This window comes from Tachyglossus aculeatus, chromosome 20, assembly GCF_015852505.1.
Source record: "Tachyglossus aculeatus isolate mTacAcu1 chromosome 20, mTacAcu1.pri, whole genome shotgun sequence".
Classification (NCBI taxonomy): domain Eukaryota; kingdom Metazoa; phylum Chordata; class Mammalia; order Monotremata; family Tachyglossidae; genus Tachyglossus; species Tachyglossus aculeatus.
In genome coordinates this window covers 20,691,068-20,706,644 of record NC_052085.1, presented here as the reverse complement: position 1 = coordinate 20,706,644, position 15,577 = coordinate 20,691,068, and the positions used below count along the sequence as shown (strand labels likewise).

General features: G+C 42.6%; 1 protein-coding gene across 2 annotated transcripts in view; it reads right to left on the bottom strand.

The window, feature by feature from the left end:
- ALKBH8 (alkB homolog 8, tRNA methyltransferase) overlaps positions 1–15,577 on the bottom strand; it is a 60,689-nt gene that overhangs the window by 18,035 nt on the left and 27,077 nt on the right. For both annotated transcript variants that reach the window (XM_038761826.1, XM_038761825.1), the window contains exons 7-9: positions 14,951–15,055; positions 13,059–13,129; positions 839–945 (exon numbers count right to left, since the gene is read on the bottom strand). In XM_038761826.1, the coding sequence (XP_038617754.1) occupies positions 839–945; positions 13,059–13,129; positions 14,951–15,055 (283 nt within the window). The remainder of the gene's footprint in view (positions 1–838; positions 946–13,058; positions 13,130–14,950; positions 15,056–15,577) is intronic.

The following is a 15,577-nucleotide window of genomic DNA, read 5'->3' as shown; positions in this document are numbered from 1 at the left end:
TACAGTGCTCTGCACACAGTATGCGCTCAATAAATATGATTGAATGAATGAATGAATTTGCAGTCGGCTTGAAACCACCAGACCAAATCTTGCCCAATAATCAGACACAACAGCAACCCCATCTAAGCCCACATTTCCCCTACTCCCTCTCCTTTCTGCTTTCCCTGTGCATTTAGATCTATATCATCATCAATCATATGTATTGAGCGCTTACTGTGTGCAGAGCACTGTACTAAGCGCTTGGGAAGTACAATTTGGCAACATAATTAAGCACTGATATTTAACCCACCCTCAGCCCCACAGCATTTACGTGCACATCCACAATTTATTTTAGCATCTGCCTCTCCTTTTAGACTATAAGCTCCTTGGGGATGGAGAGCGTGTCTACCGATTCGGTTGTACTGCATTCTCCCGAGTGCTTAGTACAGTGCTCTGCACCCTGTATGTATTCAATAAACACTACCGACGATTGATTGCGAAGTGATTTGTTGAAAAGTTTTTACAGTCACACTGCAGGAAATCAAGTTGCTCTAAACTACGCACAAACAGGGTAAACTGAAAAACAGGTGACGCGTTTTGCTTTATTTCTGTGAAAATGGCAAAATATATCAACCGGAACTTCCCAGCTGGAAGGGGGTTGTTGATTGCTGGAAGTGGGAAAGTGAACGGAGAGGCATGGAAAGGTATACCATGGCTAACATGAGAATGACAGCGACGTTTCCTTCTACATGTGACAACAGGTTTGGGAGGGAAGGGTATGAGAAAGGAAACAGCCACCAAAACTTAGATACATGAAGTACACATAGCTATCTACGCCATCCACGATCTCAATACCTACCCGTGGGTCCAAAGATATCTACATTCTCCAGTCATCACCAGCAAACTCCGCCGAGGGATCAGGGCTGCCACCGTTCGACCATCTGGGTGTTTGAAATCCATGACGATCTGAAAACCAAGACCAGAGTCCAAATGCCAAATACCAGACAACTTGAATCTACCTCAGTGCTTAGAACGGTGCTTGGCACGTTATAAGCTTTTAATAAGTACCATAATTATTCTCTCTACACCATAAGGTCATTGTGGGCAGGGAATGCGTCTGTTTATTGTTGTATTGTACTCTCCCAAGTGCTTAGTACAATGCTCTGCACACAGTAAGTGCTCAATAAATATGATTGAATGAATGAATGATTCCCAAAGCCATCTGGGAATGGATTCTTTGTAATTCAGATCCCGTTAAAAAATGATAGAAGTAAGGTTATGAAATAGAAATGGTTCCTGCCAATAGAGTTTCCACTCTAATGCAGTGGGTATTCACTATATACATCCCACTTCAGCAGAGATCTGTCATGGATTTCCCATTTTTCCCAGAAAATCCCTGGTGCCACTTGAGGCTCCGTGATGAGGAAGCAGCTTGGCCTACAGGATGGAGCACAGACCTGAGAGTCAGAAGGAACTGGGTTCTAAACCCAGCTCTGCTACTCATCTGCTGTGTGACTATGGGCGAATCACTTTGCTTCTCTGAGCCTCAGATCCCTCATCTATAAAATGGAGATAAAGACCGTGAGCCCCATTGTGGGGCATGGACTACGTCCAACCTGATTAACTCATATCTACCCCTTGGAACACAGTAAGCACTTAACAAATACCACTTAAAAAAAAAAAAAAACAACTTCAGACATAAGTCCCTGTCCCAAATGGGTTCAGTCTCAGTAGGAGAGAGATTGCTTACTAAATACATCTTGGGCATACATATGGAAAATGAGCACGTTCACAGAGAAAACGTGAGGAAGACACTGCCACAGAGAACGTCCTTTTGACACTGGTCATTAATAAAATTACAAACTGGGTTAAGCAGAGATTTCTCCCAAAAATCTAACTCCATTTTAAGCTTGCATATATGTAAACTGTAGAGTTTATAAATATATGGGTTTGTTTGGTTTTGTTCTCTGTCTTCCCCTTTTAGACTGTGAGCCCACTGCTGGGTAGGGACTGTCTCTATATGTTGCCAATCTGTACTTCCCAAGCGCTTAGTACAGTGCTCTGCACATAGTAAGCGCTCAATAAATACGATTGATGATGATGATGATATGGGATGTTGTTCTGAAGTATAGGAAGTAGGAGGTTCACAGGACAAAATCCAAATTGCAAGGAAAATCTATATGAAACTTGCCACTTTTACTTACTGCAGCAAAATATAATGGGATGTGAGGGTTTATGTAACTACACTCTGGAAGGGAGAAAGCCAATTTTCAAAGAGAAGAGGCATCGACCTTTTAAGTCCAATGCTATTTTAATAAGTCGGTGATTTGAGACTAGAAAGATGAATTGAGTACTGCTTTCTACAGAAAACGCTATCCTGGATCTCCATTTTCCCATCAGCTAAGCTATTTCAGCCCAAAATCACAAGACAGCAGAAAACTGAAAATCCAATGAGAAATCTTCATTTCAGGGCTTTTAGCTTGTATTGTTTAATAAACCTATTTAAAACCTACATAACTGAATACTACAACTACTGTTTTTTAATACGGCACATCTTTTCCTACATATATTTACCTCAGAAAAATGTCGCATCATTCTGTTCTTACCTATAAAAAGAATACCCAAACACTCTACCATAGCGAGATGGACCTTTAGCCAGGAAGAATATTCTCAGTTGTCACTATTTTCTGTCCCGCCACCAAAAATGAAAGCTTTTGGTCCTTTCGATTCATTTCAGGCTCCTGATCAATAATGCTTCTTTGCCACTACTGAATCAATCTGCCCCATGACAGCTTGGCTCCACAGGAGCTTTTTCCAATTACTCTTTTTGTTTTTACCTATTTTCTTTATTCTCTGGGTTGCAGAGTCAATAAAGATCAAATTTCCAACCGGTCTATGGTGCACCACTAGAGACTACAGTCAATGATAAAAATGTTAGACATTTTGATCTTATCCACAACCTTTAAGCTCTTTATACCTCTGAAAAACACTCACATCCCAACACATGCCAAAAATGAAAAACCTCACAGCTCCTGAAAATCCCTGCTGCAGTATCACTGCTTTATCATGGCATCCAGTTGTCTGGATAAGGAGAAGCAGCACAGCCTTACAGGAAAGAGCAGGGGCCTTCAAGTCAAAAGACCTGGGTTCTAATCCCGGCTCTGCCAATTGCTTGCTGTGTGACCTCGGGCAAGTCACTCGACTTCTCTGGGCCTCAGCTCCCTCAACTGTAAAATGGGGATTCAGGGCCAGATCTCCCTCCTACTTGGCCTGCGAGCCCTATGTGGGACAGGGATTGTGTCTGACCTAATTTACCTGTGCTTAGGCCGGCATCTGGCCCATAGTAAACGCTGAAAATAAAAAATAAATAAATAAAAAATAAAATAAAAATAAAATAAAATAAAAATAATAAAATAAAATAAATAATAAAATAAAAATAAAAAAGCATCATAAAAAATAAATAAAAATTTATTTCAGGTTGACTAAAGACCAAACTGAAGTGATCCTATGAACAGAGGCATTATCCCTTGATGACCACTTAGAACTAAGTACTCATCATCATCAATCGTATTTATTGAGCGCTTACTGCGTGCAGAGCACTGTACTAAGCGCTTAGCGCTGTACTGAGCGCTTAGCACTGTACTAAGCACTCGGAAGGGCAAAGAAAAAAGTGCAAAGCAGTCCTTTCCCCACAGCCTTGAAACTTTGCACTTTTGTTTGAAGGCACTTGGAGGTGGCGGGGAGAAAGATTTGGGCTGAGGAGAATATCTGAAGGCCAGATAAGTCAACGACTGTCCAACACAGCAATGTGGAAGGAAATATTTCAGAGAGCACTTGGAAAACATGCCTTTAGAGAGGATGATGATAATAATAAAAAGTGTTTAACAAGTACTGTAACAAGCACAAGTACCATAACAAGTATTATAATACTAAGCATTTAACAAATACCAAAATAATATTATTGTTATGTATTTTATGGTACTTGTTAAACATTTACTATGTGACAAACACTGCTTTAAATGCTGGGTTAGATACAAGTTAATCAGGTTGGATAGAGTCCCCGTCCCACATGGGGCTCACACTCTTAATGAATTCTATTGCCGGCCCTGCCCCTTGTCTGCTGGGTGACCTTGGGCAAGTCACTTAATGCCTTGGTTATCTTATCTGGAAAAGTGAGGATTACAGCTGTGAGCCCCAAGTGGAACATGGACTGTGTCTAACCTGACTAGCTTGTATTTACTCCAGCGCTTATTACATGGTAAGCATGTAATAGATACCATAAAATAAGTAAAATTGAGTCTTATTTGAGGCCCTACTGAGAGCCCACCTCCTCCAGGAGGCCTTTCCAGACTGATCCCTGTCTGTATATATGTATATATATATACACACCTGTATATATGTATATATCCCTGTATATATGTATATATGTTTGTACATATTTATTACTCCATTTATTTATTTATTTATTTATTTTACTTGTACATATCTATTCTATTTATTTTATTTTGTTAGTATGTTTGGTTTTGTTCTCTGTCTCCCCCTTTTAGACTGTGAGCCCACTGCTGGGTAGGGACTGTCTCTATATGTTGCCAATTTGTACTTCCCAAGCGCTTAGTACAGTGCTCTGCACATAGTAAGCGCTCAATAAATACGATTGATGATGATGACGATGATGGTATTTTGTTAAGCGAGCACTATGTGCCAAGCACTGTTCTAAGTGCTGGGGTAAATGCAAGGTGATCACATTGTCCCACGTGGGGCTCACAGTCTTAATCCCCATTTTACAGAAGAGGTAACTAGTTAGATGACTTGCCCAAGGTCACACAGCAGACATGTGGCGGAGCCGGAATTAGAGCCCAGGTCCTTCAGACTCTCGGGCCCGTGCTCTATCCACGAAGCCACGCTGCTTCTTCAAGCAGATGATGAAACACAAAAGAGAATTGATTAGAATTGATTGGAGTTTTCTAAATAAGCTTTCTAGAAAAACAGTGGGTCCTATTAGATAGAGCAAGGGATGGGAGTAAGAAGGACCGGGGTTCTACTCCTGGTTGTGCACTGTGTGTCCCTGGTCAAGTCACTTAACTTCTCTGTGCCTAAGTTACCTCGTCTGCAAAATGGGGATTAAGACTGAAAGCTCTACATGGGACAGGGACTGTGTCCAGCCTGATTAGCTTGTATCTACCCCAGTGCTTAGTACAGTGCCTGGCACAGAGTAAGCATTTAACAAATACCATTAAAAAAAAAAAAAATCCTGCTCCAGATTGTCTAATTAAATAAAAAAAGAAACACTCATTTTAAACAACCTAGTATCTAGAGCAGCAGCACAGCCTATGTATATATGTTTGTACATATTTGTTACTCTATTTATTTATTTATTTTACTTGTACATATCTATTCTATTTATTTTATTTTGTTAGTATGTTTGGTTTTGTTCTCTGTCTCCCCCTTTTAGACTATGAGCCCACTGCTGGGTAGGGACTGTCTCTATATGTTGCCAACTTGTACTTCCCAAGCGCTTAGTACAGTGCTCTGCACACAGTAAGCGCTCAATAAATACGATTGATGACAATGATGATGATAGTGGGCCTTGAAGTCAGAAGGTTATGTGTTCTAATCCAGCTCTGCCACTTAACTCCTATGTGACCTTGGAAAGTCACGTCACTTCTCTGGGCCTCACTTACCTCATCCATGAGACTGTGTCCAACCTGATTTGCTTGTATTCACCCCAATGCTTAGAACAGTGCCTGGCACATAATAAGTACTTAACAAATACCATTATCATTATTTGAAATCTTTCCACTTTATTCCCAATATTTCAACTACTTTCCTAGCTTTTGTTCTTTTCCTGAATTATAGCTATAATTCTGTATTTGGGGGCTTCTGCTTCAGAGTGAAGTACCGTGCGCACAACTGAAAAGGCAGAAGAATCGGCATTCGTCAGGCAATTAGAGACTCAATGGACGGCAAGAATGTTCTATTAGATGAAGAAGCACTGTGAAGTAATCTCTGTTAGGTTGCTAGCAATGGTTCTAATGAAACAGATATGTCTCTGCCATTAGCTTCATTGCAGAGAAGGAAGAAAGGAAGTTCTAGCCATTTGGGACTCGGTAAGGAGCAGAGAAGAAGTCACTGTAGCAAGAGGTGAGGAAATTACATTAGCCCAATTCCCCATTGACCAATTTAGACAAAAGGGAATTTGGGTTTAAAGGAGGTCTGGAAAGATGAGAGAATCTGACCCCTAAAAGCATGCCCAAGATGTGAAATTCATAAGAAAAAAACTTGCGATAGGAAAAGAAAGGAATTCCAACGTGATACCTGATCAAACAAGGACAGGCAGGGGAAGAAACGTTTGCTCAGAGTTAGCTTTTAAACCACTGAATCTACCTGCCGCCTGATTTCCATTATCCACCTTATCCCAGATGTTCTGCGTATTAGAGATGGCCCACAGGGACGTTGGGAGGACAAAATGAGATATCCAATGGGAAAGCACTTTGGAAAAAAAGAGCTGCACAAAGAATAAGGAGTCTATTATTATTATTCATTCATTCATTCAATTGTATTTATTGAGCGCTTACTGTGTGCAGAGCACTGTACCAAGCGCTTGGGAAGTACAAGTCGGCAACATTTAGAGACGGTCCCTACCCCACAATGGGCTCACAGTCTAGAAGGGGGAGACAGACATCAAAACAAAACAAGTGGACAGGTGTCAAGTCATCAGAATAAATAGAAGTAAAGCTGAATGCACATGATTAACAAAATAAATAGAATGGTAAATATGTACAGGTAAAATAAATAGAGTGATAAATCTCTACAAACATATATACATATAAAATATATGGATAAAAATAACAATTATTATTGTTATTATTACAACTATTACTGCTGGGAAGCAGCATGACCTATGGATAGAATATGGGCCTAGGAGTCAGAAGGACCTGGGTTCTAAACCTTGCTCCACCACTTGTCTGCTGTGTGACCTTGGACAAGTCATTTCACTTCTCTGTGCCTATGAGGACAGAATGAAATATCCAACGGGAAAGCACTTTGGAAAAATTAAAAAGCACCATACAAAGAATAAGGAGTCTATTATTATCATTATTATTACAGCTATTATTCCTGGGAAGCAGCATGGTCTGGTGGATAGAACACGGGGCTGGGGTTCAGAAGAACCTGGGATCTAATTCCGGCTCCACCACCTGTCTGCCAGGTGACCTTGGACATGTCACTTCACTTCTCTTCGCCTCGGTTCCCTCATCTGTAAAACAGGGAGTAAGACTCCCACGTGGGACACAGACTGTGTCCAACCTGATTAGCTGATATCTACCCCAGTGCTCAGAACAATGCCTGACACATAGTAAATGCTTAACAAATACCATGATTATCTTAGTACTATTACTACCTTCCCGCTGTTCAAAGGGAGTTCCTGGGAAAGGTTATGTTCTCTCTCCTCCCTGTTGGCCTTCAAAAACCAGGAATATGAACACTACAGGAACAACCCAGAAAATTCCAAAGTGAGACGGCAGCTCCGGGTTGGCTGGAGATGCCGAAAGAGATCCGCGGCTTGTGGGCTACTCAGAATCGAAGGCCCTGCTCCAGAAATCCAAGCCAAAATCATTCAATCATTCAATCATTCAATCATTCAAGGCCAGGGCTTCCCCTCCGACCTGAATTATATTCTAATGAGACGCTTACCATTTCTTGATAATGAGAAACTGCGTGGCTTAGTGGATAGAGCCCAGGCCTGGGAGATAGAAGGACCTGGATTCTAATCCCTGCTCCGCCACTTGTCTGCTGTGCGACCTTGGGCAAGCCACTTCACCTCTCTGGGCCTCAGTCACCTCATCTGTAAAATGGGGATTAAGACTATGAGCCCCATGTGGGACATGGTCTGTGTCCAACCTGATGAACTTGGATCTACCTTGGTGCTTAGGACAGTGCTTGGCACTTAGCAAGCATTTAACAAGTACCATAATTATTACTATTATTATTGACAAACTACATACTGGGTGTCACAGCTCATTCTTTGGGATAACGAACTGTCTCTAGAACGGTGTTCACTGAATTCACACCCACAGTGATCAAAGTGGCCACTGTCTGCAGAGATCTCGCTCTCTCGGCTCTTGCTGTCACTGCCAAGTCAATCAATCAATCAATCAATGGTATTTATTGGGTGCTTACCATGGGCAGGGCACTGTTACTAAGCCCTTGCTAAGTTGTCAATGATGCTTTAGGAAGAGCTCACTCTTGCGTGAAGTTGTGTGGCCTAGTGGAAAGAGTCACACACATGTCTGCTGTGTGACCTTGGGCAAATCACTTCACTTCTCTGCGCCTCAGTTCCCCTAGCTGTAAAATGGGGATTAAAACGGTGAGCTCTATATGGGACAGAGACTGTGTCCAACCCATCGATCTTGTACCTACCCCAGGGCTTAGGACAGTGTCTGGCACAGAGTAAATGCTTAACAAATACCATAATTATTATTATTATTACCTACCCTAGTGCTTAGTACAGTGCTTGGCATGTAGTAAACACTTAACAAATACTACCATTATTACTATTATTACTCTTCACTTAGGTTTAGAGCACCTGTAGCAGGAGTCCTCATACAATTTTGTGAAAAGCAGCATGGCTTTGTGGATAAAGCACGGGTCTAATCCCAGCTCTGCCACACATCTGCTGTGTGACCTCGGGCAAGTCACTTAACTTCCCTGTGCCTCAGTTACCTACCTGCAAAAAAATGGGGATAAGAGTGTGAGCCCCAGTGCTTAGAATAGTGCTTGGCACATAGTAAGTGCTTAACAAGTACCATAATTATTAGTAATTATTATTATTAACCTGGGAAAGGCTAGTGGCTGTGATAGCCATGGCCATGACCATGGATTCGCGGTAAATGAACCACATGGAGCCTAGAATTCTGCTCCTACTACTGCCTTTAGTTTTCATTTTCTGACTTGTCTATTCATCCTTGTCACTTCTGCTGTTTCAATGTTGCTGTGTTGTTTCATTGCTCTTGCTGTGCCCCACCTTTATTCAAAGATTGAAAGCCCCCTGAGAGGCTCTTTCCCGATGCGTGGTACAATGCTCTGCACACAGTAAGCACACAATAAATAAATAAATAAATAAATACACTAAGCCCTCCGATGGTTTGATAGCACAAGGGGGAAAATGCAACAAGATGCAAATATTTAATATTTGATTTATTTTCATATAACTATTTGTACAACAGATGCCTCCCCCCAAAAATCATTAAACCAGTTTAAGCATCAAATCACCCCAAAATCCTTCAAAGATTTTCTTTCAGGTAGCCTTTTTTCAAAGCTTTTTTCATACTAAGTCCTATTTTATAAAGAAGAGCTCTCATTTATTGCAGAGGTTTATCGCCATGACATCTTTCAGTTATAAACAGGGCTTTTACCTTGTGTCCCCTCTTTTTGACATGAAAATCAAAACTGTATGCTAGGAGAGCCACCAGATGGAGAAAGTTAATATAACAAGACATTTCCATTCCTCTAATACAAATTACTGGTTTTCTTTTTGACAGCCAATACATCCAACATGCTCAAGTCTCCCCTATCTTTTAAAACCTCTCCCATGACCCCACAGCTCCCTAGGGTTATCGCCCCAACTCCCTCCTACCATTCCTCTCCAAGCTCCTTGAGCAAATTTGTCTACGCCTGCTGTCTCAATTTCCACTCCTCCAATTCTCTCCTTGACCCCCTCCAATCTGGCTTCCGTCCCCTTCACGCCACAGAATCCGCCCTCACAAAGGTCACAGATGATCTCCTTCTTGCCAAATCCTATGGCCTCTACTCCATCCTAATCCTCCTCGACCTCTCAGCTGCCTTCGACACTGCGGACCATCCCCTACTCCTGGAAATATTATCCAGCCTCAGCTTCACTGACACTGTCTTCTCCTGGTTCTCCTCCTAATTCTCTGGCTCCTCATTCTCAGTCTCTTTTGCGGGTTCCTCCTCTGTTTCTCTCAAGGTTCAGTTCTGAGTCCCCTTCTATTCTCCACTCCCTTGAAGAACTCAGTCACCCCCATGGCTATCACCTCTACGCGGATGATTCCCAAATCTTCATCTCCAGCCCTAATCTCCCTCCCTCTCTGTAGTCTCGCATTTCATCCGCCCTCAAGACAACTCTACTTGGATGTCCCACCGACACCTCAAACTTAACATGTCCAAAACAGAACTCCTTATCTTCCCACCCAAACCCTGTCTGCCTCCTGCTTTTCCCAAGATGGCATGTCCTGTCTCTGGCCTGGAATGCCCTCTCTCTTCATATCTGATCGTCCACCCCTCTCTCCACCTTCGAACCCCTTCTACACCTCCTCCAAGAGGCCTTCTGTGACTAAGCCCTCATTTCCTCTAGCTGCCTAACCCTCTGCATCCCCTATGTCCTTGACTCTTTAAGCACTCTGATACTGAGCCAGCCTCATAGCACAGCACTTATGTCTATACCTCTAGACTGGGAGCTTGTTGTGGGCAGGGAATGTGTCTGTTGTTATACTGTACTCTCCTAAGTACTTAAAACAGTGCTTTATACCCAGTGAGAGCTCAATAAATATGACTGAATGAATGAATACCCTTACACTCTATTATTTCCTCCCATCTGCCATAATAATAATAATAATAATGGCATTTATTAAGCACTTACTATGTGCAAAGCACTGTTCTAAGTGCTGGGGAGGTTCAAAGGTGATCAGGTTGTCCCATGGGGGGCTCACAGTCTTAATCCCCATTTTACAGATAAGGTAACTGAGGCACAGAGAAGTTAAGTGACTTGCCCAAAGTCACACAGCCAACAATTGGCAGAGCCGGGATTTGAACCCATGAACTCTGACTCCAAAGCCCGGGCTCTTTCCACTGAGCCACGCTGCTTCTCATCTATTTGTATGCCTGCCTCTCCCTGTAGATTACAAGTTCCTTGTGGGCAGGAAACATGTCTAGGTTTCTAGAGGTCATGGGTTCAAATCCCAGCTCTGCTGCTTGTCAGCTGTGTGACTTTGGGCAAGTCACTTCACTTCTCTGTGCCTTAGTTACCTCATCTGTAAAATGGGGATTAAGACTGTGAGCCCCACGTGGGACAACCTGATCACCTTGTATCCTCCCCAGTGCTTAGAACAGTGCTTTGCACATAGTAAGCGCTTAACAAATATCACCATTATTACTATGTCTACCAACTCTACTGCTTTGCACTCTTTCAAGTGAGAATACAATACAGCGAGAGCAGCATCGTGACCAACCTGACTATCTTGTACCTACCCCAGAGCTTAGGACAGTGCCTAATAGGCACTTAAAAACCATTTTTTACCAACTGCTTAGCACACTGCTCTGCACACAGTAAGCACTCAATAAATACCATTGATTGATTGAATGATCATCCAACCCTGAAGGGGTTAGCTCAGAAGCCCTCCAAAGCAGCTGGGCAGTTCATGGTAAACTCGCTGTGGACAGAGACAGTGTGTACCGACACTTTTATATCGTACTCTCCCAAGTGCTTAGAACAGCGCTCTGCACAAAGGTAATGCTCAATAAATAGGGATACAGCATGGCGTAATGGATGGAGCACACGCATGGAAGTCAGAAGGTCGTGAGTGCTAATTCCGCTCCACCACTTCTCTGCCGTGTGATCTTGGACAAGTCACTTCACTTCTCTGCCCTTCAGTTATCTCATCTGTAAAATGGGAACTGAGACAGGGAGCCCCACGTGGGACAGGGCCTGTGTCCAACCCGAATGTCTCGTATCCACCCCAGCGTTTAGTACAGTGCCTGGCACAGCGTAAGCACTTAAATACTACAGTTATTATTAATTACTATCATATATGCCACTGATTGATTGAAAATGCGGCTGATTGATTCAGGGTCTTCCAGAGGACTCCGATGGACTCCAGGCTGCCTAAGGGGCCTAACCAGTGCCAGGATGTGGTACTAAGAACCCTAGAGAAGTCACAATTTCTAGTTCTAAAAGGGTCCCGGCTCTCATTCAGTCACCATTCATAGGTGGGCCATCCAACTTTTCTGGTTGCCCAGTAACTGAGAACTACTGCCTTACTGTTTCCATGCTAACAGCCCAGCCCATCCCAATCCAGCCAAAGCTTCTTTGGGGGATGAAGAGCTTTGTCTGCTGGAAACCTCAGCGGAGTTCTGGCCATTTCCTAGGGGTTGGTAAAATTACAGCCCTCCCCTGCCAGTCCCCTCCCTGGTGAAGATGCTAACAGACACACAATCAAATGGGAAAGGAGGAGCAAGCGGAAAAATTGGCCACTTATAATTAACTCCTGGATAACTGAGAATTGACTTCATCGAAGTCAAACCATTTGTACATTGTAAGTTCGGCATCGGAATGAATTCTGAGAAAATTACGTCTGAACAGAGACAAAATTGTTATCTGACTTCCAATGAGTCAGGGAAGGAAAGGAATCTTGCTAACTATAATCATTTCCCACTTGGGAGAAAATAAAAAACAACAGGATAGGAGACTATTGCCAAGAAGGGGAGTCCACAGTCCTGTTTCTAGGAAGTGGAGAGATGGGATTATGTGGTAGCTTGTTTTTCTGTGACATTTTCTCCAAGTAAGAGATGAACCAAAATATAGTCCTGTGAAGGAATGAACAACTGATGCACACTGAACTAAGATAACCCAATAGAAAATGTTCAGAGCTTTCTAACCTTGAACCATACTCTTGTGATGGAATGAACAACTGAACCAGGCTCAGCTAGGATAATCCAATTTTGAGTGTTTTCTAAACTTGCAGGTTGACAAAAAACTTGTGGCAAAAATGATCCGGTTCACAAAAGCAAGCATTATAGAGGCGTCTCCTATATTATTGACTTCCTCTAGCTCTCTCTTTTCTTTTGTTCATTCAGATTTGAGTTTGGACTGCCCACAAACTTCCTTTTGGGATTGCCTGATTGTGTTCACCTCAGTGACATCCTTATGTTCTACTTGAGGGTCTCAGGCCAGTCTTCTCAGCCAAAGGTGTATTTAATACAGAGAGGTGGAAAGTGCTCTGTCCAACGTGACGCAACTTAACACCCAAAAATTTACTCAGAAAAATTAGAACTGCAAAGTTTACCTCAGCTCCCAAACTGAGAGAAATTATTTCATCCTCAAAAGCAGAATGTGTGTCGATATGAGGAGGTATTCCTGAAACAGAAGAGCAGATAACAGGGAATTATGTTTCCTTTTTTTTTGGTGAGTGGAAAAATTACTGTTCTTGAGACATGATAGCCAATCCTCTTAGCCAATCGATCAGTAGTCTTTATTGGGTGTCTGCTGTGTGCAAAGAACAGTGCTGAGTACTTGGGATTACAGTTCAAAGAATATAAAGCAGGTGTGAAAATAGTCTGGAAATCTTTGCCTGTCTGCTGGTTGGCGCTCTTAGTTTTATGACTCTGAGCATACCGTGCTAAACTTTCTTTGGAGGGACGTTCCCAATAAGCCAAAACTACAGTTGCTTAACTTCCTCAGATTCATGTCCAGGAGGGTTCTTCAAACAGTTCTTCTGGAGGATGAAAAAATAAGGCTGCTGATTTTAATTACAACTTCTTCTGCCTCTTGCAGCACAGGGAAGAAGCAGGAAAATGCAACTGGGCTGGGGTAAAGAAGTAACATGGCCTAGTGAATAGAGCATGGCCCTGGGAGTCAGAAGGACTTGGGTTCTAATCCCAGCTCTGCAGTGTGTCCTTGGACAAGTCACTTAACTTTTCTGAACCTCAGTTCCCTCATCTGTAAAATGGGGACTAAGACTATGAGCCCCAAGGGGACAGGGAGTGTGTACTACCTGATTATCTTGCATCTACCTCAGTGCTTAGAACAGTGCCTGGCACATAGTAAGAGCTCAACAATTACCATTTTTTAAAGAAGTGAGGGCTGCTGGCTGGCTTTCTTGCATTTCTGTGACACACAGCAAGTGCTGAACAAATACTATTATTATTATTATTGCCTCCAATTTTCCTGCTATGTTACAATTAAAACTACTAGCCCACCTCACATTGCAAAAATCATAGCAGCTTATTATCATTACAATTGAGGGAGCACTTTATTTTATTTTAGTCATCGGCTCTGCCCCCAAGTTTACTCCCAAAGAATCAGGGACACTGCCCCAGTCAGCAACTGACTGTCACCATCCCAGTACAGTGCTCTGCACACAGTAAGCGCTCAATAAATACGATTGATTGATTGATCCCAGCCATTCCCACAGACAAGGATAAAAACCATAAGGCAGAGAACACCTTACAGGTGGTATGTTTAGAGAAACGGCGTGGCCGAGTGGATAGAACACAGGCCCGGGAATCAGAAGGATCTGGGTTCTAGTCCTGGCTCCGCCACTTGGCTGCTGTGTGACCTTGGGCATGCCGCTTCACTTCTCTGGGCCTCAGTTAGCTCACCTGTAAATTGGGGATTATGACTGTGAGCCCCTTGCTGGACAGGGACTGTGTTCGACATCATTACCTTGTATCTACCCCAGTGCTTAGAACAGTGCTTGACACACAGTAAATACCTTCTAGACTATGAGCCCGTTGTTGGGTAGGGATTGATTGTCTCTATCTGTTGCTCTATTGTACTTTCCAAGCGCTTAGTACAGTGCTCTGCATACAGTAAGCGCTCAATAAATATGATCGAATTAATGAAATAACCACGTAACATTATTATTTCTGCTACTCCCTCTACCCCTTCTGTGTTGCCCTTACCCTTGGATCTTACCCTTCAAACACTTGATATTCGCTCCACCCTCTGTCCTACAGAATTTGTATACAGGTCCGTAATTTAGACCATAAACTCCTGGTGGGCAGGGAACGGGCCTGTAAATTCTGTTGTATTGTATTCTCCCAAGTGCTTAGTGCAGTGCTCTGTGCACTGTAAGCACTCGATAAATACCACTAATGATGAATTGACTGATGCCTTAAAGACTGCCTAAGATTGAAAAATGGGCTAAGGAGGCTTCGTAGAAGCATTTTTACTTACCCTGACCAGGTTCGTACTGGTTTACCGTCAACTGATCGGGGCTAATCTTAATGTGTCCTTGTTTCAAACACTTCTCCAAAATACTGCCACACATTTCAGGAAGACCTGCAGTTATAAGTACAAGGTTAAAACACCTAGAAAACTGTCTTTTGATTGTTTTTCTATAAAAAACCTAGTCAACTTCTGCACAGATTACATGAAGGGGGAGAAAGCTTTTTAGATGACTAAATTGGATTTTGTTGGCTAGAAAAAAAATCTAGAGGTACAACTGTACTGAACTTTCCCAATGCATTAACACTGGAAAAATTACAAACTTCAACCAGCTGAAAATTTAGTTATGGAAACAACCCCAGCATTAGTGGCTCAATATTTTCTACTCTTATTCTTGAAGTGTTTTCTCCACTCCAGTATTGTGATTTCTTTACTTTGGAAATCCTGAAGCCAATCACAGAACACTTCTCTTCTGGATGAAGAGGCAATGTTGGGCTGACACCACTTTTGTGATACATGAATGTGACTACCTTCCCTGATTTAAGCCCTCCTTTCCTCTTCTCCCACTCCCTTCTGCGTCACCCTGACTTGCTCCCTTTATTCATTCCCCCCCTCCTCCCAGCCCCACGGCACTTT